We start from the raw sequence: 25,163 nt of genomic DNA, 5'->3' as shown, positions 1-25,163 counted from the left end.
TTCTCTGGTTTAAAAAATTTGACTTTTCTGAATGCTTGTAATTTTGGCATTTGCTCATGATGGCCCAGACATAATTTTATTTTTCTGTTTACCACAGGAAGAATAAATTATAATCTTTAAAAAAAAAGTAGTAAATTCAAAAGTGCTCTTGATTATACAGCATTCTTTCCTTAAAATACTGTTCAAAAGGCAAAAATCAAAGAAATTATTTTAAGCCTTTAAATTTTAAATTACTTTTAATCGGAGCAAAGGAGTTGGGATTTCTTTTTCATTATTTATAATTGGCTAAAATCGGTTTTACCTACTTCTGCATCTTGTTCATATTGTCACTTTTAAAGACACCCTCCCAAAAAATAATCCCAAATCTTATGCTGGGGCTGATGTGTTCTAATCTAATGCTGACTGCATTCCTTTTGTTTAAAGACTAGTTGCTTTAAAAGTACTAAACCTCTATTGGTAACATCTGACCACTTCAATTTTTATCTCCTTAAGCCTGAAGAATTTGATAATATGATAAATCATACACTTGTAAAATAATCCAATGTGCATTAACACAATTACTAACAGATGGCACAGGTTTTTTATTCTTAAATCTTACAAATCTAGGAATCACCAAGCTTAAAAGGCTGATCACACTAGAAACAGGCTCATGGTTGAGTCACCTTTCAGAGCATCATCTTGTATGGGAAAATTTCAAAAGCAGTTGAATGCAATCTGTATAATACTGGTTGAAAATAATGGAACTCTGTCTCCTTGAGTGGATAAAGTGTAATTTGCTAAGGAATCCATTATTTCTTATCTCTTTGCCTTTTAACATTCATGGTGTCACTCTTCCCTTATCTAGATAGATCACATCACCATATTGCTCCATGCATCATGCTTATAAAAAATCATGTCAGATTTTCTCATCTTTATTAGGAAAGATTACAAATATTCTGTTCAAATTTTAAATATGTCATAGTAATAAGTACATGTATATATGGGAAAAGAAGAGCCATTCCTCCATTAGAGGAACTAATGTAAGCTATTTACCTAGCTAGATCTCTCCTGCAAAGAACACATGCATAGGTGAAGCGTAAACATGCATGTCTTTTTCCACTGGCAGCTAGATGGATTAATGGCAATTAGGTTGGCTATCCCAATCACTCAGGCTTAAATATGGGATGTAATGGAAGGAAGGCCATCAATCTAATGCACTCAGGGAGGTCCACCACTAGTACCTAGTTCTTTGCCAAGCCATTGGGTCTCAAAATCTGTACATTTGCAAGATATTGCTAATTTGTAGTTCGTGGCATGAGAAGCACAGAAAATACGAGCTCTTGTTTTCTGTCCAAAAGAAAGTGCACTGTGTAAGCTTTACTTGGGATTTATGCAGAATGAGCTCCAATCCCCTTACCAAATGATCTGGAGCAAGTTTCTGACATTTTGTGAGCACTAGTTTTCTCATCCCCAAATAGAAAAATATACCTCACCTGTGAGACTATTGTAAAAATGAAAGGTGATGCATGCAGCAACGTCAGGTACCTGGCCCATGTTCCTACATCATGATTCTCATTCATCACAATAATAATATCCCAGATTATTGTTTAAATGCAGTAGTACATTTGTGAAATTTACTACAGGTTCATGATGTATTTTTCATGTGTTTGTGGAGAAAACTGTCACAAAGATTTTACACTTAGGACATGATTTTTTTCAGGTATTCAGTCTTTCCAATTGTTAAGTCATTTAAAACTAATACTGAAACACCAGCAAATTTAAATTTATTTGCTGCTTTGGTATGAAGTCATCGGAATTTGACTTTGTCTTCTACAAGGCAATAGAAGAGTGTACTTCTAATATAAATTCTAAAATATTAAGCCTTTTTATGAGGAAAGGGTGACTGAAATCAAAGAATTCTTTGTATCCTATTTCTCAGATCTTGAAAAATCTGGTAGCATGCGTTCTGTGTAGGTGTTGCGCTGGATTCTAGAGATATGACAAACTCCTTGCCATCATAGAACTTGCATTTTATATAAGAGAAGCAGGAAACATAGGATCAAGTTTTTTGTTTGTTTGTTTTTGTTTTTGGGTTGACTTTACTTTGCTCCTTAATCTCCCCAGTGACGTTAACGCCAGAACCTTTCCCACCACTTAATGCTGAAAACTCCTACTTAGATTTGTATGGAAGCAACTGAGGATTCACAAAATTCTGAATTTGAACTTACAGTTCAAACCTTGTAACTTACAGCCTTAGGGTTGGGAGCAATCCAAAACACTGAGACCCGTCACGCCATGAATACTTTTTGCACTGCATTTCTGTTCAGTTTGTTTTTGTCTTGACTGTGGAACAGAACTATTGCTGAGAAAGATTATCACAAACCAGTATCATTTCAAACAATTTTTGAAGTACTCTTCAGATAGACATTTTCTCTTTTATTTTGTTTTCACAGATAACTATAGAAATATAAGGGGCAGAATACATTTATTTTTATTTCTTATTTGTCCTCAAGGTAACCATCAGTTCTCAAGAAACAGTAAGAAGTACATGTGGGTAATTCTGGAGGTTAAGATAACCCACCAAAAAGAGTTCCTTTAAGCCTTAGTTAGACCTTTCTTTCCAAGATTTTATTTTCTTCCTCATGTGTGTAAATTACCCTACTTGCTTTCTCTTAAGTTGTACGTGGATGTATTTTCATTTGTTTCAACATACGTGCAGTGGTGGTTGAGAGGGGGTTCTTGTCTTTTATCTTATTGTGTGTCTCATAAAATGAGGCACACATTTGCCAAACAAGTGAGCTAGGTCCCGGCGTAGTCTTGTGATCAATAAAAGAGAATGAAGCAACGGGCCAAATGGATATTGAATCTCTGACCCTGTCTGTTGAGCCCTGACTCTGATTAATCAATTAAGCTTGTCACTTGCAAGTCTCTTCTTGTTCTCCTTTGACTCTTCTAGATTAAAATACCACAGAGCAGGAATGAGTGTTTATTTCAATTTGTAGCGACTTTAGGGGTCTTCCTACTTATATAGAATCTTCATTAACAGTATTAAACACTTTTGTTGCTTTTTTTATTTGTGCAGATTACAAATATATTGCCATAAAGCAATTTTCCTTACTTAATTTTCATAAAGTCATTCTGCATTTCTGAATCCAAGAATCCCTTACATACTCAACTTTGGTTTGACTTTGTCTGCCATGGTTATATGTCTTCTTCATACTACAAGTGAATTTAAATTTCAAGAATAACAAAATACAGTCTCTGGAAAAGGCATTATCTTCGCAAGGAACTTGGTGGTGAGGGAAATTCTCACACCAGACCAAAACTGTAGAAGAAAACTAAGCATAAGAACCCGTGGTGAGAAAAAGGATTTACTGTTTGAAAAGTATTTTCAGCTGGTGCATTTGTAACTCAAAAGAGCCAAGTGTTTGAAAATGAGCTTTTCTCCCCTCAAATATGATGAGCATTTGTCATCTTTATTTCTAGAGTGTAGTCATAATTCCTCCATAGATTTTTATTTCAGGCTATCCTAACAGTGGCTATATGTAAATTCAGAATTATAGCCAGATGGTTGGAAGAGGTGATAAAAAGCAATCCTGGTTTCGTAGGAAAGTGAAAATTGCCCATAAGACTTTGTTTTTACCTTTAAAACAGCAGGACATTGTTTCATGAGACCTGTGAAGGAACTAATACATTAACTTTAATGGCTCTGAACTAAATTAATTTTTCATATGCATGCAGAGTACTACCATGGAATATGTAGAATTTGCAGAGGTAAAAATCAATCACCTTACTTATTTGGGGGAAGAGCTAGCCAAGGCTCTTTTCTTCCAGAACCACTCTTTATATTGCCTCTTTTTTGTAGGATTCACTTTGGGGTTCTGATCTTAATGACTTAGGAACCAGACACCTGGGGAATCAGCTAAAAGCCTCCCTGTTTCATCTGCTCTCCATTTCACCAGCACTCAGCAGTTGTCTGGCCCTGGTTTGGAGTACAATAAATTAGAGGTGGCTTTCCCGGTTGACTGGCTTAAGAAATTGGGCATCCAAGAGAAAATGCCAAACCCAAGTCTTCAGACTGCCTTGGAGCCACACTTACGCAAGGAAAATAGGTGTGTTTTAATGAGACTGTGTGTTTTTTGGACTATTTCTTGTTAAAACTAGGATTCATGGAAAGTTCCTCTAGTGATACAAACTAGATAGAGAAAGGTAGTCATTTATACCTTCATGAAGAAAATCATCCTCTCTCTTTAACTTAACGTCGTCTCTCTGCAGGGTGGCTCCCACTTGTCTGCAATTAGCAATTCTGCTCTTCCTGATGTAGTCTGTAATCAAATTATCATAGGTGTGCTTCTGCAGCAGCAAACAGCCAACTATCAATTTATAAACTGCTATGAGGAAGAAACGAGAAGTTTAGCAGGAGAAATGAACATAACAGAGAAATGCAGCTGCCATAGTCCTCGGCAGCAATTCGCCCAGGCCTGTGTTCTCAGCTGGCAGCTCACCAAGCTGTGTAGAGAGCCACGTGTTCCCACTGGGATAATTGCTTTTTCTGCATGAGTCTCTTGTTGCTTCTCTCTGATGATCGAGTGTATTTAAACTCCTGGCAGAAATCATGTTGGTTTTTAAATGGTTTTGTAAAGTGTACCAGCAAACAAATGAAATTGGATCACGTTCTCTTGTATGCATGGAGCCCAAGCAAATATCGAACGCCAATGGAGAGATTCTAATTGCCTGTTTTTCCTCTCTATTCCACTCCTAAGAGAACAGTTGAAAAACCTACAGTAAGTTAAGTTTTCCTCCTTGTAATGTTGTCCCTTTTAACGTCACCAGGGAAAATGCAGAATGGTCATTTGTTTTCAATTTGTCAGTTTCATATTTCCTTACACTGTATATGTCCTTACCCAGGCATCCTTTTGTTGTACAAGATTTTTTGTGTGCAAATCTCATGAACATCAAGTAGGCTGTAAAGAGGAAGGGGCTTTACATAAGAATGGACAAATAAGTGGATTAGTAACATTCAGGTGAAAATATTTCACAATGTGTGTGATTGAAATCTAACTAATTCTTTTTTTATAATCTATAGTTTAAAAGTGTAAATATTAGCATACAATCTTTTTTTCTTAGTTTAACCCATCTGTAGGGTAGAGTCGCTCTCATTCCGTCATAAGTCCGTATTGAACTAGTCATGGGTACATGGCAGCTTTGCCTTACAGCCTTTGGATGGCCAGCATGAAACCAGATCACATCTCATCAAGAGACCTGAGTGGGAGATATATAAAACAATGCATTTCTTCTTCCTTTTCTTCCTCCTTCCCCCTTCTCCTGTTTTCCCTCCTCCTCTTCCTCCTTCTTTTCTCTCAATCTCTCCCTCTGTCTCTCTCTCTCTTTCTCTCTCTCTCAGAATCTGTGAACCAGAATGAAATAAGAATAGGGAGAATTGAAAATTTTTGGCAAATGAATTGAGAGACAGTAGCCTTTATGAAAAGCAGAAAGGAAATAAACTTTGTTAGCCAGGAAGAACTGTGATGTTGCTAATCCTGGTTTAGTTTTATAGATTTATCTAAAATAAAACTTATGTTAGAGACTTTAGTATGAATTCATATTGTTAAAAATACATGATGTCATTTTAAAAACATTTTTGTGTGATAAGATTAGTACAAATAAATAGAATAAAGATTAAGTTCTTGAAACTTCTTATACTTAGGGAAAGTGTGGATTATTACTAGAGTAGTAGATATAAATTGTTTTATATCAATGGTTTTTTATAGCAGAGATTTTTGAAAAATTTAAATTTTTATCTGATTACTAACTCCGTTAAAACTTAGGTGCCAAAGAGTGAAACAAGAGAATTATGAATTTTTATAGTCAGAAATATGAAGTACCTACATATGATATTAAACCATAACTAGTAAAAACATGAAACTAATTCTAGACATAGTTTCTTTATCAACTGTTCTTATTGAACTGAATTGTTCTTACCTGGGACTGTAAGAAACATTGCCAAGCAAGAACTACTGTAGTTTCTTTGATATTGTGTAAGATCTGAATTACATGAATTATCTTTTACTTGGTTAGAATTTTTTTTAGATTGCCATGAGACATGTATTTTATCCAATCCTTTGCCTATCATTTGTACAAGATAATTACATTACCACCAGTGTTTTTGCTTAATTTAGAATGCAATCAAGCATAATTGTTTTTGAAAGGTCCAGAAGTCTATGTTAGAGGGCATGGATGCTTCAATTTGAATTGTTTACGTTAAAGGTTGATACCACTCTTGCAGCCAGGTTGGAAAGTAACGGGTATCTTTCCACTTCCTCCCACTCTCTTTTCCTTGATCAAATAAGATATCTTTTTTCAGTTTGTTTTTGTTGTTACTGTTTTAATGCTAAATGTTAAAGAAAGAAAAGCTGTTACTGTGACTCTTCTTTACATGTCTCTGTTGAAAGGAGCCCTTGGGGACCATTCAAAACTGCCCTGCCACTGGGTTCACCAGGGAGAATGTCTAGGGGCTCTGACTAGCCATCTGGGGTACCTGCATCTCATGGTCATTAAGAAGTCTTAAACCCGTGCAAAGTACTTCTCCAGATCACAACAGCTTGGTATCTGTTCTGTAGGTCAAAGATCCAGGCAGAATTGACAGCACTGCTAGGAAGAGATATTCTGCCCAAAGTGACTTCATAGTGACTTGTTTAAGGAAAATACACTAGATTATAATTCAAAACCTCTTGTCTCATTTACTTTGCAGAGCAGTATGAAAACAGTGGTCAAAAAGAAAAATCAAGCTTTTCAAGAAAAAAAAAATTCTAAACCTGGATGCTTTAAAAATTTCACTCCTATTAACCCTGCTAATTAAGCCTTTACTACTATCCATGAATGTTTGTGAGCCTTTAATCTTTTAGAAAATTGTAAAAATTAAGTACTGCACAATTTCTCATTGGTATAATGACACCTATGTGTGTGTCTTATGTATATTATTTAAACATATTTCTCTTTTAACATTCTAAATTAGTGTGTTTCTATCCATTGTTAGGATGTATTATAAAAATGGAATTGATAGTAAGAAACACAGACTTTCAATGCAAAATCTATTAAAGGAAATGAGATAAATTATATGACAGTTTGGTGGTTAGCAATTTGAAATCATCTTTGAAGCCCTTAATATAATTAGTGGTTTCGTTTTTGGTCTGCTGAATTCAAGTCACATTAGGTTAATGTAATTAAAAGCAGAAAAGATTTTGTGTAGCCAAACTAGTTAATTAGCCCCAGTTGGTTTAGTATCCTAACCTAGAGGTGTATGGATAACATTGTGGGGGTGATGCCTGGAAAAAAAAAAAAAGTCCTGTGTAATAGATACTGCAACTCATCTGACTTGCTTTAAGGTAGAAAATGAAGACATGCCAAGGAGTTCATTTTAAGTTCATCTTTATTTCTGATTTTTAAGGACTGATTGCAGGGTAAGTTGTTTATGCCATAGAATAAACAGACAAAAAGCTTACTTACTTTACTTTTTAAAAAGAAAGCATGATTCTATGTGTGCAAAGGTAATTTTCCTTCTTTATGCTAAAAATAAGAATTCTGACTAGTTTTTTTCATGCTTGCCAGAAATATGAAATGATTGTCTTCACTTTTGGTTGAGAAGCTACATCTTATACCTGATTTTTCTGTTATCTTTTTACTCAGTAAACAATACAATAAAGGAGATGAAAGCATTCTAGAAGAGATTTTCAACTACTTCAGAGACGTCTTTAAGTATTAGGGGAGAAGCCTTTTTACCCCTCAGGAAAATAATCATTTATAGTTTCTTAAAGTGAAAATACTGGTATATGAGAGTCCTGTATATCAAATACATTGCAGTATTCCGTACTTTAATGTCACTGAAACACTTTAAAAAAAAAATCTGAGACTGTTTTGAAGAAAAATAAAAAGTGTAAAGAAAGATATTTGAAGAAACTTTCAGATTTTTACCACGTTCTCCTTTCTCCTCCTCTGTCTCCTTCCCAAAAAGGAGCAACACCAGTGGGACCTTTTTCTGTTATGTTTTCATCAAGTATGTAGATAGCTGGGGCCCCCCCTTTAAGCACTGTCTAGAGCTTATGGAAATGTGGGCTTCTGACTGTGGGCTGGTGAGGTGGATGGTAATGAGGAAGTGGGACCTCTGCCTTGGATTTCTGACATAGGCTAGATGCCAGCATATTGTCTGGAAGTTTAACATGTCGTGCTTCTCCACTACCTGGCAGTGCAGTGTTTAACGTTGTGTCTGTTCGTTACAGAAACTCGTTTTTGATAGGTTTACAATTTGGCTGTCAGATTCAGCTGCAGGAAGAGACCTGCCAAGAAATATTTCTTAGCTTGTTTTAAATACTGCTGTTTTCACATTTATAGTGTTTTGTATGTGTTAGGCATATTTTTCCTTTCTGTGGGGAGAGAGGAAATGTCAATTATGGGTTTACAAAGGGGCACGAAGATTTAGAATGTATAAAGTCACCCTTTACAATCAATATTTTTATATGACTCAGCATAAAATTGTGATTGTTAATAGTAGGTACTGCTTTAAAGCTGGTGTGTTATATTTGATCAGGGTTATAGCACTAGGATTTTTCTGTTCTTTGGTTTATTGAAAAGAACAGGCCACCACGTAGTCCACTTTGTGACCATAGAGAACAGAATTATGGCTTTTGGTTGGCTCTATTTCAGTTCAGCCATTGACATAATGCCAAAAGCAATTTGAACTTATAGAAACTGAAGACAACCATTTTCATCCATTATTTTTTGTATTTCTCTGTTTGCTGTACTTTTCTTGTTTCTTCCTTCACTTTTGTCAATTTCTGTCACTATCATCCTCAGAGGAAATAAGTTTCTCCCAGGTTTGCTGAGACTTGTTTAGTTTTCCATTAAAGTTGTAACTCCCACTTGGGGATCTTTAACCATTATTACCAGTGAGTTTGGAGTGGAACGTAGTGTTTTATAATGAAATTGTCTTATTAATGGTGTGGAAGTTGAGTGAGGGTATTTATACTAATCTGGGGAGTCTTAGCAATGATTTTTAATTTTTTTTTTTGAATTGTAGTTGATTTACAATGTTAGTTTCAGGTGTACAGCAAAGTGGTTCAGTTATACATGTCCATACATATATTTTTTTCAGATTCTTTTCCATTATAGTATATTGTAAGAAACTGAATATAGTTCCTTGTGCTACACAGTAGGTCCTTGTTGTTTATCTATTTTGTATATAGTAATGTGTATCTCTTAATCCCAAACTCCTAATGATTGTTTTTTAATAGAGTGTTTGTGGTATTACCTAATTTTAACCCCTCCTTCCTTTTGTCATTTTAATCCAGCATTTATCCTTAGGCCAGGTCTTTAGAACAAAGTTTCTCAGCCACAGCATTATTGACATTTTGGGTGTGATAATTCTTTATTGTGGAAGAATCCTCTCTGCATTTTAGGATATTACAGAATTGAAAATGTGCTTACAGAATAACATGTATCATATGATTTTACTTTAGTAAAAGTGTGTATGTCCTTGCATATTTTATATCTATACATCTATTTATCTTGTCTGTATTGAGAGAGAGAGGGAAAAAAGAAAAAAATGCTCACAAAGTACTGACAGTAGTTAACTTTTGGAACATTTTTTTTCATGTGACATTTATTCTTTTCTTTGTGTTATTCTGTTTGAAAATTTAGGTACATGTATATATATATGAAAACAATCAAATTATTATTAATATATCTTGTAACTGCCATAAGCCTTTATAGAAAGGCTTCATTGAGTAACAGACTAATTTTGTCTAAAAGAGCAGTTTGCATTCAACAAAAATCTTTTGAGTGACTACTATATGCAGGCATTTTTCTAGGCTTGAGGGATGGAGTCATGAACAATGCAGAAAAAAGTCCCTGGATGGTTTTTATGATGACACCCAGAGAATCATGATCTTTTTTTTAATAAAATGGCTGAAAAAATACCAAATTCTAAAGCCACAAAAATGAATACTGCTCTATTAATATTTGGTTTTGTCCTATAATATAAGGACTTGGTCAAAATATCTAGTTTGGATGTCTGGGTTGAAATAAAGTAATTTAGGTATTCCAAACCAGTGGGACCCCACCTTTATAAAGCAGTAGTTTCAATAAACTCCTAGTGTAAGATGAAAAAAATTCTATTTGAATGGTTTCTTCCTTCTTTCTTTTCTTTCTTTTTATATTTCTTTCTTTCCTCCTTTGTTTAATTTGTACACTGTACGGAATAACTGTGAGGTCAAAACCTCCATGAATAAACATTCTGGAAGTTATCCCTGACAAAACCTTTCTGAGGTTCAGAGCATTATAGATATGCATGGGTAATTGAACTCCACTCCCCACCAAAAGCATATTAAGTAAAGATAGCTCAGTATCCGCATCCCAATTCATGGTTAACTTCAGCCTACTTGTTGTACTGGAAGTCTGCTTACATTTGTAATTAATTCTTCTTCAAATAATTAAGTGTACCCGAATGACTTTCCAGATGATTTAGTGGGATCTGTTCAGTGTCAGCCTTCTAAGTCAGCAAGCAACTGCTTGAACATCAGTAACACCTTTGATTATTTTTTAGGACATGTCAGGTTCTGCAATGTTTTGAAAATTATTCCTTTAAAGCAACTCTGGCAAATTAACTCATTGGAGACATTTTTATTTCCACATCTTCTAATTCTAAAATATGCTTCCTTGAAATTACTTATAGCTAAAATGTATTTACATGTTAATTATAATCATATGGTATTAAGAATTTCCTTTTCCTTTTTTCCACTTGCTAACCAAATTGTTCATGCATTTTTTTTGGTTTTCATTTAATTAAATAATATGAAAGAACTTGGTCGGTTTGGAAACACAAATTTCTAGTCATACAGAATATAATAACTTTACAAGAAATTTAGGTAAGTGAAAATGTCTTGCCTCTTTTATTTTGTTCCTTTGGAATAAATTTTGTTTAAAGTTATTCCCTATAAATATAGCAAAACTATACATCAACTCTTTGGTATAATTATGCTTTGCTGGCATGCTGAGAAAGTAGATTTCACTTATGAAGATCTCTTAAAAATTGCTAAAGCAACTTTAATTGTATTCATGTGAAACTTTTTTTTAAGATACGAGGAGGAAAGCTCATGATTACTTACACCCGCAAAAGTGACGCTGGCAAATATGTCTGTGTTGGTACCAACATGGTTGGGGAACGTGAGAGTGAAGTAGCAGAGCTAACGGTCTTAGGTAAGTGCAGTTTCCTCTGATCTGCTTGCTGCAGAGCTCATCTCCTGTTATTATTTAGTATCTTTATACAAGGGAGAAAGAAATGACCTGTTCTAGAAGATGATAAGCCAATATTTGGGGGGATGGGAAAAAGCGAGGAAGAATCAGTAAATCAGTCTGAGATAAAATAGCCAAGACATGGGAAGAAAATTAGGAGGAAACACCAAACCTAGGTAGGTAGGGAACTCTGTGGAATAATTTTCTAAATAGTATTTTAAATTATAAATCTGCTCCTCCTGGACATCTAAAATGGTTCTTGGTTTGCTCATCTTCATTTTTTCTTGAGATGACTTTTTCTAATTTTAGAGAGACCATCGTTTGTGAAGAGACCAAGTAACTTGGCAGTCACGGTGGATGACAGTGCGGAATTTAAATGCGAGGCCAGAGGTGACCCTGTGCCTACAGTTCGATGGAGGAAAGATGACGGAGAGCTGCCCAAGTCCAGGTATGGATCAGGATTTAAGAATGGGGTTCATCTTCTTGGAATTTCTACAGTTTTCAACAGGCTATTGTTCACATACATGCCGTTCGGATGGCCTACCCTAGACTCCGTGATCCAGGCCAGACACAGTTCTAGGGACAATTAGAATCAGAAGGTGCCTGTGGTTTCTCTGAGAGTTTCCGATGAGAACTGCACATTCATGACCCTGGCCTGCCCAGGTAATCCTTGTAAAATGTGATATTCCTTAAGCAGTTTTCTCTTTGTTCAACCAGACTGCAGTTTATACCGATTTCCAGGATGGGAGTCAGTGGGGAAGGGAAGGAAGGCACAGCATTAGAGACGTAACTGTGAACCAGTTAAAAAGCAGGCTTCCTTTTCTTTAGCTACAACATCACCAGGGAATGCTAGAAGAGGTCAGAGTTTCTTGACATCTGTCAAACCCTTAAATTGGCTAGGAGCAGAGAGAGACACTTGCAGCCTTGGGGAATGCGGGAATGAAATGAGACTTCCAGGTACTGTCTTTAGGCTGTCTTCTCTCACGTGTCCATTCATTCAGCAAATGTACCTTGAGTCCCTGCTAGGTTTAGGGGATAGAACAGTGGTTCACACACAGCTTCTGCTGTCAAGAAGCTCACAAAAGAAGGCATGAATGGATAGATGCAGAATAACACAGCAAACCTTTCTGTTGCATTGAGGTAGACCTGCGGAGCGGAAAATCAGGAGAGAGTTCTCAAAGGAGAGCAATAGCTTAGTAATGTCTTGAAAAGTGTGCATCAGCTTGATAAGCGAGAAAGAGGAGAAGAGTATTCCAGGAAAAGAGACATCACAACACAGACACAAATCTCAGAAAGGCCACATGTTTTGCACGGTGGAACGTTAGCATGGTAGCACATAAAGCATGTGGCAAGAAGTTATGAGAGATCAGTCTGGAGATACTAAGCCCAAATTAACAGGGTTTCGTGTAATGGATTAAAGAATTTTGAATCAAATGGCATGCACATTATTGAGCCAAGAAGGATTGCTATGAATAGGACTGCTCTTTAGAGAAAATAATTCTTGTAGCACTATGGATACTACACTAATGTGGCAGGGAGGCTGGTGGCTGGGTCAACATTGTTGTTATCCAGTTAAGAGATGTGAATTGCCTGAACTGGGAGATGAGATGGAACTGGGAGAGGGGTGCACCAGGGATAGAAAGTTCTGAGTCCAAATGATGAACTGGACGATTTGTTATATATAGGGAGCTGGTGAAGGAGGATGGGTGGGTTGTGTTAGGGGAAGGAGCTGTTTCATGTGATAGGATAAGAAAGGAAATTGTATCTAACATATTAAATATTAGGTGCCTGTGGGATAGGATACCTAATTATTAGTCAGGATAATGAATTTGGGGCTTAAATGAAATAGGGGCTAGAAATGTTTGTGTTGTTAATCAGTATATAAGCTATAGTAGTAGATAATATGACTCGGGGATATTATGTAGAGTGAAAAGAGCATTAAAGTGAAACTTCAAGGGAAAACCAACATTGAAAAAGAAGGAAGATGAGGGAAGGCAAGAACGAGACTGTCTGGGTTCATATATTAACTCCACCATTAAACTAGCTGAAGACCGAAGCCAGGTTACCTTCCCTGCCTATGCCTCAATTTTCTCATCTGAAAAATGGAGGTGAGCATTATACTTTGTAACTTGTTATAAGAATTTTGAAACCTAAAAAACAAACAAACACTTAAAGTCTGACATACAAGAATGTATCTTAGTGGTTACTCTCTTTCCATTTTACTGCGAGTACAGGAACTTGAGGACATAAATGAATGTGTCTACTTTTTCCAAAAATATCCTTTGAGGAAGTAGTTTAATATTTTAGCCCACATGCGTATTTAAAAAAAGCTCTTTTCTATCTGCACCCTTACTTGGAGGAATGCCGCATTATTTATCTTTTGCTGTAAATTTGTGACGACAGTGTTGCATGTGATTTGATGTTTAAATGCGTCATATTTGTAATAATGGGGTCTTTCAAGTAGAAAGTCACTTAACTCTGTTTTCTTTTATTATGTCACTAGATATGAAATCAGAGATGATCACACCTTGAAAATACGGAAGGTGATGGCTAGTGACATGGGGTCGTATACTTGTGTTGCAGAAAATATGGTTGGAAAAGCTGAAGCATCAGCCACTCTGACTGTCCAAGGTAAGGTTTGGGGAGCATTTTGTGTGGTTGATTTATTATATGAACTGCAATGTTGATATTTGAAAATATGATTTACTAGAGTAGTCTATATTAAATATAGACTTTAAATAGTGCTGTAAATATTTTATTTCAAACACATTTAAAGGAAATTATTGTTTTACCTGCTGGAGCTCTGTAAGTGTTTGTTACAGGAAATTGAATTTGGTTTTCAAAATTATGAGAGTTTTGTCTTGGTCAAGTAGAGGGGGAGAACATGCTTTAATCTCTGGGTCTTCAAACACCGAACTTTAATTAAATGACAGCTATTGGCGTGGAAACTTTGTCTTTAAATGAAAATAAATCTACCCTACCTTCAGATCATGCACTTTCAAAGGTCTATGCAATTCAAAAATGAGAAGATTCTGCTCCCTTCTAGACTGTAAGATCCATCCGTAGAGTAGGGCCTTTTGCAGTCTTTTCCTGTGCACAGCGCCTGACGTAATGGCTGCTCAATAAAAATTTGTTGAATGGGTGAATTGCATTTGTACTTCACTAATTCTGGTAAAGGTTGATTATTTGGTGTTTGGTGAGCCAAAATGGATGCCACATTGTACGGCTGCATGTTTTTGAGTGTCAAAGGCACGTTTTAAAACTGATGCACAGAAATGGTTCTGTCACGTCCTTTGTATCCATACTTCATATGTTTTTCATTCTCATAATCTCTTTGCTCCTTTTCCCGTGATGTCACACTGGTTATTTCTCACTATGTCTCATCTGAGAACTTTCTCTCTCTCTTTTTTTTTTCCTTTTTAGGGACAAATTGTTTACTGTAGAATCTGAGAGACAATGAGCTTTAAAGAACTTTTTTTTTTTTTTTTTTTTTTTTGGTGAAAAAAAATTCCCTATTTTGACACGTATACAGAGTAAATAGGGATTTTGGCCATAAACTACTTAGCTTGTTTCCGAGGATGACATTAGCAACACTTGCTCTGTCATCTTTTCTGAACACTGTCTCCTCTAAGGCTATTATGAAGAAAAAGGTGGCTTTTGAAGGAGTGCTTCTACTGTGGGCTTTCTACAAAAGAGCCTTGTGGGCTTTTTACAGTAGGAAAAAAAAGAATAAAGAATATTTCCTTCCTGTCTCTAAAGCCATTATGTCCCACTTTGGGGTTTTTAGCTCAACCTCATAAAAACAAAAGAAAAAAAAAGAAAAGATCAAGAACAAACATTGAATTTCTAAGGCCTAGGCTACTTCTCTTTAATCTAACTTAGACTAAAACGGTAAGAAAAGAAAACCCCTTTACATTTGTGGAAAGCATAAATTTAAGAGATGTAAAGTCTAAGTTCAAAAGCCCTCCAGAGGGAGTGAAAGTAGCCCAGGATGAATACAAGACATGAAAAGGTGTGTCTATCTCCAGGCAATTGTGACAGGGGGGTTGAGTGTCAATCACATTAGTCAGAGAGATGGTTTACTTTATGTAAAGTCCTTTGCCTCGGGAGTCAGATGCTTTTATAAATAATAGCCATTCTGCTGTGTCTACAGTAGATATTGAAATCAAAATAGAATTTCTTCCTGCAATTTTATACTCAGTTCCGAAGTTAATTCAGTCTTAAATTTTCCGTGTGCAATTCTTGCTGCTAAGCCTGGATTTCAGTGAACATTGGGTACAAATGATCAAATCCAGAAACTGCTTAAGAAATTTAGAAGTTCTTATTTCAACTGCATTGGATTTTCTGTAAACTTATGAAAGATTTGTATATTGTTGAAGTTATTATTTTATTCAAATATTAAAATAAAATATGCATATTAACATCTGTTAAAATACCTTTAACATGCTAGAATAATACATACAATGTGTCAAAGAAAGTAACATGATTCCCCAACAGCAAAAGATGACTAAGAAAAAAAACAAAGGAAACCTTTCAAAGGAAACTTGAGAAGTTATATATTTTTTTCTTCATTTAGGATTGAATGTAGGAAAGTACTAGTTACTACAAAGGAAACTAATCAGAAATGTATCCATCTGATAGCAGGAAACAATTGTAAGAAATGCAGTAGTGTAGTTGTTTTTGATTTCTATATTTTATTTGTGGTTCATTTTTAAAAGGCACTTTTGGAGTCAGAATGGGCTTAAAAATAATCTTCCTTTTCCTCACTCCTCATGCCATAAATATTTAATTTTGAGACTTGAGGCTGGGCAACAAAACCTTATGCTCAGGTAGAAGTTACAGGAAAAAAACTTCCTTAAATGAGGGTGACCATTTGATTTTCACCCCCAGGACAGATATGATTAGTTCCAACATTTCAAAAATAACCCTGACTTGAGAATTGCTTCCCTTTTTTCCACCTTTTTTTTTTTTTTTTTTTGGAAATCCAAATTCTGGTCTTTTGGAGACTCTACCTGTATCTATACCCTTAAATATTCCTTTTTCAACTCGTGATTTCTTTGGTTTTTCTACTTGTGTGCTCTTCACAGTGTTTAGCATGGTACTGGGCATCTTGGAGACTTGCTATAATTTGAAATATGCATTTGAACTCCAACCTTCTGCTTGAGTGGTACAAATATCACTGGGGTGTCCCAGGGGAAATTCAGGCAGCTTCTGGTGACTTTGATCCTGAGTGCCAATAGTAGGTTCCATTGGATCAAATTTGAAGAGATTGCTATCTATGATGGCTGCCTGGTGGTCTGTGTTTGAAAGGGAGCAGAGTAAAAACTAGGGCTAGACAGAGTTTCCTAAACTTATCTGAAGCTTGTTAAAATACACAGATTATCAGCCATGCCCCTGGAGAAGCTAATTTAGGAGATCTGGGTTGAGGCACAGACATTTGTTTTTATTTTTGTTTTCAAGCAACTTCATCAATCCTTGGAACAAGAACTTATCTAATGAGCTGGCAGAAAGAATAAAGGGCTTTGAAAAATGTCTCTATGCTTGTGAGTTACCAGAGAGGAAGAAATGTGTTACAAAGAATTGTGTAGCTAAGAATGTAAACGCTGGAGTCAGACAGAATGTAGTTGAATCCTATTTCTGTCATTTACCACCTGTGTGACCTAGTAAAGGTTATTTAAATGTTGTGAGTCTCAGTTGTTCCATGTGTAAAATGGGTACAGTAATACCAATCTCATAGCATTTTTGTTAGGATTAAATTAAATTATATATGTATAATGCTTAACATACTGTCTGTTACAGAGTATTTTATAAATAAGGAGCATTATACTCATATTAGTATCATTAATAGTGATAGCTTTATTGTTTAATTTTAATAATTATTGATTGTTTCATAAGAAAATAGTTCAAATAATTCTAGACAGGTGGTTCTTCCCCTGCTATAGTAAATGAGAAATCTGAAGTACTAATATGATTATGATAATTTATTATATAACAAATTATTAAAACTCTTCTCAAATATAAAACATTGCATTTAAAAATAAGACTTCATTGCCTTTTATAGTAAATGTATTGAATCTTCTTAGTGCCATCAAAGCTAGTGCTAGACTTAATGTTGAAGTTTTGCAAAATAACTAGAAAATTTCATGGAAATTACAACCACTTGGGAATAGAAATGATTCAAAAAAGGTTATATTTTATGTGCAATGGAATGTTACTGTTATGGAAAAACATTCAGCAGAGACTCAAAGGGTCTGTAGTAATTTGGCCTATTGAAAAATAATTAATGTCCGTTACATGACCAATAAAAATTTTTTCTGCTTAACTCCCAGTTAACCAGAAAATTCAGTTAACCTGAGCTTGATAGTCTGTCATTTTCTGGGATAATCAAAAGTTTATTAGCTATAAATTTAAACCATCAATGTTGTCGTATTTATGCGTAATGTCTATCTGCCCCTTTTACCCGCCATCCTGTAATATTATCTATGTACCTCCTCAAGAATTCTCTCTGTCAACCTAAAATACACAAACAAATTCAGGCATCTTTTAAAAGACACATTGTCTCAATGTTGATTTATTACATTGTTTTATTTGCATTTTAATGTCTCAACTCAACAAGTGTTGGGATTGCTGTCTCTGTCATGTTAGGAACGAATTATCTGCTGAACTAGTGTTTCATATTGCATAATGGCCCCATCTTTTAAGGAAAAAGATATATACTGTGGTATTTATAACCATTTTATACGTTGTGACATACCTATAAAATGTAAAGTCTAACCAGAACAAAATAGATGCAGAGAGGCACCCTGCCAGATTTTTAAACAGTGTGCCATTGAAACTACTAAAATTTATGCCTCTCCTTGGTGTTCTGAGAAGGGTTGCAGGTTTGTTTTATATAATTTCACTACCTTAATCTAAACCAGTTACACCTTTATTAGATACTGACCAGGTGGGTCTTGAGGTTCTTCTTAGAATCATATGATAGCCAACTTAATTTTTTTTACTTGTTTTTATTTTTATACCAATTTATGGTTAATTTAAAAAATTAATTTTTTTTCTTTGTCAAAGATAGCTTTTAAGGAAAACATGGTGGATGCAGCCTCAGAACACTTAAGAGAAAAATAAAGAAAGAAAAATAGTTTTACTTAACATACTATTAATAACTAAACCTTTAAAATTAGTAATTGTTGATTTGTGATGACAATCATGTCTATAGCTTTTTAAATAATTCCATTTTTGAGACAAGCTCTTCTAGAAGAAATAAGATAAAGCCACCCAGAGTTTGTAAGCTCTGAATTTCTCCCATTTTCAAGTTTGTCCTCCGCCTCTAAGATTTCTTTTGATTCTTTGCTTCAGTGATACTCACTGCTTAAACAAGGCAAACTCCGTGGCCTTATTAATCTTTCCACTCCCTTTGCAACTTTACAGATAAAGCAGCTCTTATTACTGCGACAATCTCATTCACAAAGTAAATTTGTGACTCTCTATCACCAGAGTGATCGTGTTCCCATCGCTGTGTCTGTCACAGGAAACCGAACTGAAAACCAACTTCCATAGACCAGCCATTTCCCAAGCAATCACATGTTATCTCTGCAGAGTTGAGCCATTAAGAAAATCTAATCCCATTTTGTATGTGTTTCTTAGAATAGGCACTAAAAGACATTTAGTCCTCCATTTCCCTTTAGCTCTGAGTGCTGGGCCAGTCAGACATAAGAAGCTGGACATTGAGTTCACACCCCACTGCACTCCTCCACAGTTCTCACAGGGACCAGTTATTCTTTGAAGCTTGCTTTCCTGCCCTTCCAGGAACAGCTCTGTTAAAAGAAAAGGCAGATGCCAAACATCTCTAAACCAGGTGATGCTCTGTTACCAGACAAATGGGATTTCTGTGAAATCCCAGCTCTTTTCTCAGAAGTGCTTGTCCATTTTTCTTCCCTTGATGTGAAATTACTCTATTCTCTCAATTTCATCACCTGTGTTTTTTTTTTCTTAGTTCTAAAATATGGTATCACAAATGATCTGGCTATCTGTTTAAATTTATTGTTGGCCTACAGTAGGAATGTTCAAATGGATCATCAAAAGGATGTGCATTCTCTTCTGTTCCAAAGAACTGCTGTTTTGTCTGATGCTTCCCATAAGTATTATGCCTACTATGCATGATAAGGAACAGAGTGCTTCCTCATTAGGATTGATTAGCCACTGACAGCCTCTGGAAGGCCCAGCCTTACAGTCTGAGATTGATGTGAGACCAAAGAGATACGAAGGCAGGAAAAAAGACCAGTGCCGTCTTTTGGCTGACTTAATTGCTACTGATGGAATATTTCCTAAAGCTCCTCTTCTTGATGCTGGTGAACTGCATGCCTTAAAAAATAAATAAATAAAAAACCTTTGCTGAAATGCCATGGGCACTACAGTTGGTGACTGGCCCCTATTTAATATCCCAGTGAACTGGGAATTGAACAGTCATTTCCAGTAAAACAAGAAGCACCTGTCAGAGGTTTGTCTAAGCTGTTAAGTTTCTTCTAACCCAGGGTGTGAGTATTAATTCACAGGAAATAGTAGTGATGCTGTGACAATAGGAGCAGATGAGGCATAAGAAGCTGAATTCTTCCCTATCCTCCATTTCGGTTGGTGGCAATGCAACCTGCGGAGAGACACTTGTAGACAGCTTGGGTGCTAGTGGAGTCATGCTTTACTCTTCCATTTCTCAAGTGTCAGTCACCTTAAATTCCTATTTATTTTTCCTTTTAAATACTTCTCAACTTTCAACATCGCTCTTATCATCTTGCCACTGCTTTATTATCTCTTGAGCAATGAAACTGTTCATCTCTAACCAGTTTCCTTGCCTCCATCTTGTGCCTTAGAATCCTTCCTCCACACAGCAGGTACATTGACCTGTAACACAAATCTAGTTATCTGAGTTCCATTCATAAACATTGTCATGCTTCCCATCTCTCCAGGATAAGACCCAGAATACCTAAATAGTGCCCTGCCTGGTGACCTAGTCTGCTCTTGCTGCTCCCTTCGATGTAGTAACGCTATATTGTTTTATATATTTTTTCATCTAAATACCACCACGTAGCTTACCTCTGGGCTTTTCTTTATGCTAGTTCTTTGGTCTAAAATGTCCTGCCCTCCAGTGACCCATCTTTTTCCAATGACTCTTATCCTTGGACCCGACTCAGGTAGGCATCTTCCAGGAAGATGGACTTTGCAGACAGTCCTCACCCCAATGTCAGGTTAGGGATGCCCACCCATGGACCCAGTGGATGCTGTTGCCCCCCTTATTGAACTTCAAGGTCTTCCCCGCTTGACTGTGAGTTCCTTACAGGCACGCTTTATTTACTTTGCCTTCTTAGTCTCGTTGCTTACAGCAGGCTTAGGAGCATCCTTGGTGCTCATGTAACATTTTCTGTCTGAGTGAATCAAGGGCTGCCCAACACAGACCAGCTGTGGGATTCTGGGCAAGTCACTTGATTTCTCTGAGTTTCATCTCAGAGATGTTGAAAAAACTGAATGTACAAGGACTATAAACATCAGTGAACTGATAGGAAATAAAATACTTAACAAAATAATTATAGTGTCATAAAAGTGGCTTGTGGATTATGAAGTGCTTATGCAAAAGTAATTGTTGTTATGATTCATTTTTCCATCAGCTTCTTCCAAAACAACTATCCCATTAGAGTCCCAGTAATATTTATTTTGACCATAGAGATTTGAAGTTTGGGGTAGCTGATTAATGTAGAGTTTGATCATTGTTGAACATTTCTGCACTTGTAATTTTCTGAGCCCCCTTGATATCGAGGCCTGTCTGTCAAAATTAGTCCTCAGTATTTCTTTGAAAAGTGTATTAGGGAGACTTTTTTTTTTTTTTTTTTTTTTTTTTTTTTTGCTGCTGCTTTAGGAACCATTCTTTTGGGCAGGACTAATAGCTCAGTCTTTTCTGACAGACACGCATGGATTCAGTGTGAATGTACAAGACATAAAATCTCTTGATTCTCAGTTTTCTCATTAGTCAAATGGGAATGAAAATGTCACCCTCATAGGACTGTTGTGGGGATTAAATTAACTATAAATATGGAATGCTTAGCACGTTGTGTGAAGCATTTAAATGCTCAGTAAAAGTAGAAGCAATAAAGGTGATATGAAGAAGGACGAGGAAGAGAAGTGGGTCACTTCAGTGATGTGTCTTCATAGGTGCCAGAATCAGGACTTCTGTAGCTTTAGCACTCTTAGCTGCCTATCTCTGGCTGTGTAGAAAGATTAAGATCAGAGTCATGTGTGTATCTCCCATGAAACTCTACAGAGGCACATGATAAATACTTTTCCATAAACAATGGCTGCCAAGGCTTCTGTAATTGTTGTTTAAAAATGTCAATTTTTATTCTAGTTGCTTCAGGAAACAGAAAATAAGTGAAATGTAACACAAAATTCTGCATTTAGTTAAAAATACTTTTTTTTCACTATGTATATCTGATATGCATTTGAGACCCAAATAATCAATTTTCTAAATTAATTAGATTCATAATTAACATGATTCCCTTTGATCTTTAAACATAATGTTTATCCCTTCTGGTATGTTCAATGCTGCTAAATTTCCTGATAAAATGAAAAAGATTGAATCCCTTCACTGTTCCTTCCATAAACATTATCTATATATTGGAACAATTTAATTAACTGGAGATAAAAATAGTTCAGAGAGACGGTCCCCAGTAATAACTTCCATATAACTTAAAACTTCAGTAATCTTGAAAATGAATTGGAAGGCATAATCCATTAAAAGAAATGTGCTTTTGTGCATCTGACCATGTTCTAAGATGTGAAATAGCAACTTTGAGGAAAAGCAAACCACATGTGAATCTCACCCAATGTACCATGTTGGGTGCCTGTGTGGCTTTTTTTTTTTTTAATGGACCACTATATAATTATTTCAGAATGTAAAATTGAAACTTAGGTAAAAGTAAAACAATATAGCTTACTGTGGATTTTATTGCCAGTAGTAAAGGATAAACTTTAATAAACCTGCATTCAAAAACAAACTCTGGGGGACAGGGGGCCTATTTTATAAATTTGTGGTTCCCATTAACAGGCTTCACCATGTTTAGCTTTCTATCAGCATGAGATCTGATACAGTGTAAGAATCATATGATTTTTTTAGAGCTCATATAATTTCTAGATGTAAAAGAAGTAATGAGAGACAAAATTGGATGCTTCAGTTCTGAATTTCCTTTCTGTGATGCAGATTTCATTCAGATCATTTGTTGGAACAGTTTGCTTACATTGCTGATTTCAGAAAAGCTGGCAGTATAATAATACATTGTTTCTGACCAGTAATGTAGTTATTTGAGTCAAAGCCAAAACTAATAGTGTCCAGAGGCCTTTTTGCAGGTTCAAGTCAGGTTTACTATAATCCAAGATTGTAGTTAAGAACCGTGAGTTCAACATTTTGATGAAACACATAGTATAAGGCTCCCAAAGCTTTACTTGATGACTTTAAGAATGTTGATATGTGTGTGACATGTTTGTCACATTCTGACAAGGTATGGCAGACTGGTTCTTTGGGGAATGGTTCTTCTGACATATGGCAGTAATCCACAGAGGCGCAGGAGAGTCAGTGGTACTAAGTAAACAGTGCTTCAGGGATTGGGATACACACACACACACAACATTATACATATATATTTCCCACCTCCTGTGTGTATGTATCGCTACTCTTTTTTTTAAAATTTAAGTACAGTCAGTTACAATGTGTTGATTTCTGGTGTACAGCACAATGTCCCAGTCATGCATATACATAATGTTCCTTTTCATATTCTTTTTCATTGATGTATTCCTACTCTTAATGTTGAACTCAAGAGTCTTATTCAATATGCCTCTCTTACAGGATTTGTTGTGGTTTTTTTTGTGGTATTTTTTGTTGTTGTTTATTTTATAGTTAAAATAATAATGAAATTTGAAGGGCCAATGAGAAGAAGAGATTTGTGATTATAATAAGAAAACCCAAAAAGACAATGTGTGATTGAAGACGTTTAAAGAGTCAGTATTGCCAGCTGAGCTCTTTGTGAACAGGCTGGAAGTAAAGTGCTATCAGCCAAGAGGTTTAATGAAGTCCCACTACAGAATTTAACAAGAGGATGATTTGTGAGAATGGCTCCCTCTCCTAACTGTTCTGATCCAGTGGCGTAAATAGGATGCCGAGCTCCACTCCTGCTGCTTTTTTTATGCTATTTGATTTGATTGAGACCCAGCAGCATTATGGCCTATGATTCTTTTCCTTTTTTTTTTTTTTTTTTTTTTTTTTTGTAGGAAGGATAAAGTAAAGAACTTCTTGTGTTCTTATAGCCTTTCAGAAATAGCCATTTTAACCCAAATGACCGTGGAAGATGTGACATTCTCGTAGTTTTCTTTCATTTACTCATGAAGCTTTGGGGTTGCTTTCAGTTATTTCAAACAAACTGATATAAATTTTAAAAATCAATCAAAAGAAAAAGCATTCACCATACAACCTTCCTACGGAGAATTTGAAACACTCTTTTAATGTGTTTTTTTTTATTTTTTATTTTTTGCCAAACAAGTATTTGAAGAAATAAGTAGAGCAGTCAGGTACAATAAATAATTGATACATAGATGATCCTGTGACAAATAATGACACAGCATCACACTAATAAAAAAATAGCACATCATGGGTCTCCCATTATGTTCTGAGCTTTACTGTGATTTATGCATCTACATAACAGTGGGTAAGGTTTTCTCGTTGCTCAGTTAAATAGATGTCTACCTTAACGACTGTCTTTAGCAACCTACATTCTGAAATAATGACATCAGTGTAGAAATATGTAATTGAGTTTATGTGAATCTACACAATCTGACTCACTCAGCCTGAGAATGAAATTTGGAGAAGTCGTTTTTTGCCCTAGTCATTAATGGGGAGCTCATTTTAAAATATTAAATCCATTGCTAATAATCTCACATAATTTTAAGACTTGGAATTATTTTGTGATACTGTGTATCATTTCATGTAAAAGAATTAATTCTAAGTTAAGCCACAGTGATGTATTCGATTTTATCTAGAATTGTTAGGACACAAAGTGATTGAGATAATCCATTGTTTAAGAGAGAAATAATCATAATGAGAATAATTTTAGACTATTTGATATTAAAGACACCTTTTTCTTATGATGATCCCTGGATAAACTAAATATATAAAATAATTGAAAAGTGGTCTTTGATGCATCTAAATGTATCGAATTTTATTATTTGTTTGCTATCATTTTAAATATTTGATATGTATATGCAGAATTAATAATTATTCTGAATAGTTTTCATCCTTACAGATTCACAAATCATTTCAGCATATTCCAAACATTAGAGACACCATTAGAATAGTTATACTTCACACTATGTGGCATTTGGTATCCTTTGAGCCTTATTTTGATAATTTAAGAATATAATATGCTTCTTTCTATTTCATGTTCCTAAAAGACTCTGTGTGAATTGGAAATTAATACCTTATAATATTATAGCTAAAGTCTGCAAAACTGATTAAAATACCACGAGCACTTTAATTTGCTTTTAAACTGTTATTCACGGGGCTTGATAAATAATGTGCCTGTATAAACACACCTGTAGAAAATACTGAAATAAGTATAAGACAAAATATAGCTGAGTAGTTGCTTTATAACCAAATTATGAGGGTAGAAAAATCCATAAATGGTTGTTAAAGTTTGCTTTAGCTGTAGGGTATTTATTTTGTGTGGTCGATGTTATTAGGAGAGACTTTAGAGCATTGCACAATTAAAACTGATAGAGATGGCCATTTTACAGAGGTGCTTTCAAAAAGTTAACATTGCAGATAGTGGAATAGTCATTTCAAACAGTATTCTTTATGGGTCATTAGTAAA

At 35.4% G+C, this 25,163-nt stretch overlaps 1 protein-coding gene across 7 annotated transcripts in view; it reads left to right on the top strand.

Moving 5' to 3' along the window:
* ROBO1 (roundabout guidance receptor 1) overlaps positions 1–25,163 on the top strand; it is a 1,017,320-nt gene that overhangs the window by 897,915 nt on the left and 94,242 nt on the right. For all 7 annotated transcript variants that reach the window (XM_074361428.1, XM_074361430.1, XM_074361424.1 and 4 more), the window contains 3 exons: positions 11,109–11,229; positions 11,575–11,713; positions 13,769–13,896. In XM_074361428.1, coding sequence (XP_074217529.1) covers positions 11,109–11,229; positions 11,575–11,713; positions 13,769–13,896 — 388 coding nt within the window. The remainder of the gene's footprint in view (positions 1–11,108; positions 11,230–11,574; positions 11,714–13,768; positions 13,897–25,163) is intronic.

This window comes from Camelus bactrianus, chromosome 1 (genome assembly GCF_048773025.1).
Source record: "Camelus bactrianus isolate YW-2024 breed Bactrian camel chromosome 1, ASM4877302v1, whole genome shotgun sequence".
Classification (NCBI taxonomy): domain Eukaryota; kingdom Metazoa; phylum Chordata; class Mammalia; order Artiodactyla; family Camelidae; genus Camelus; species Camelus bactrianus.
This window is presented reverse-complemented; position numbering and strand designations above follow the sequence as displayed.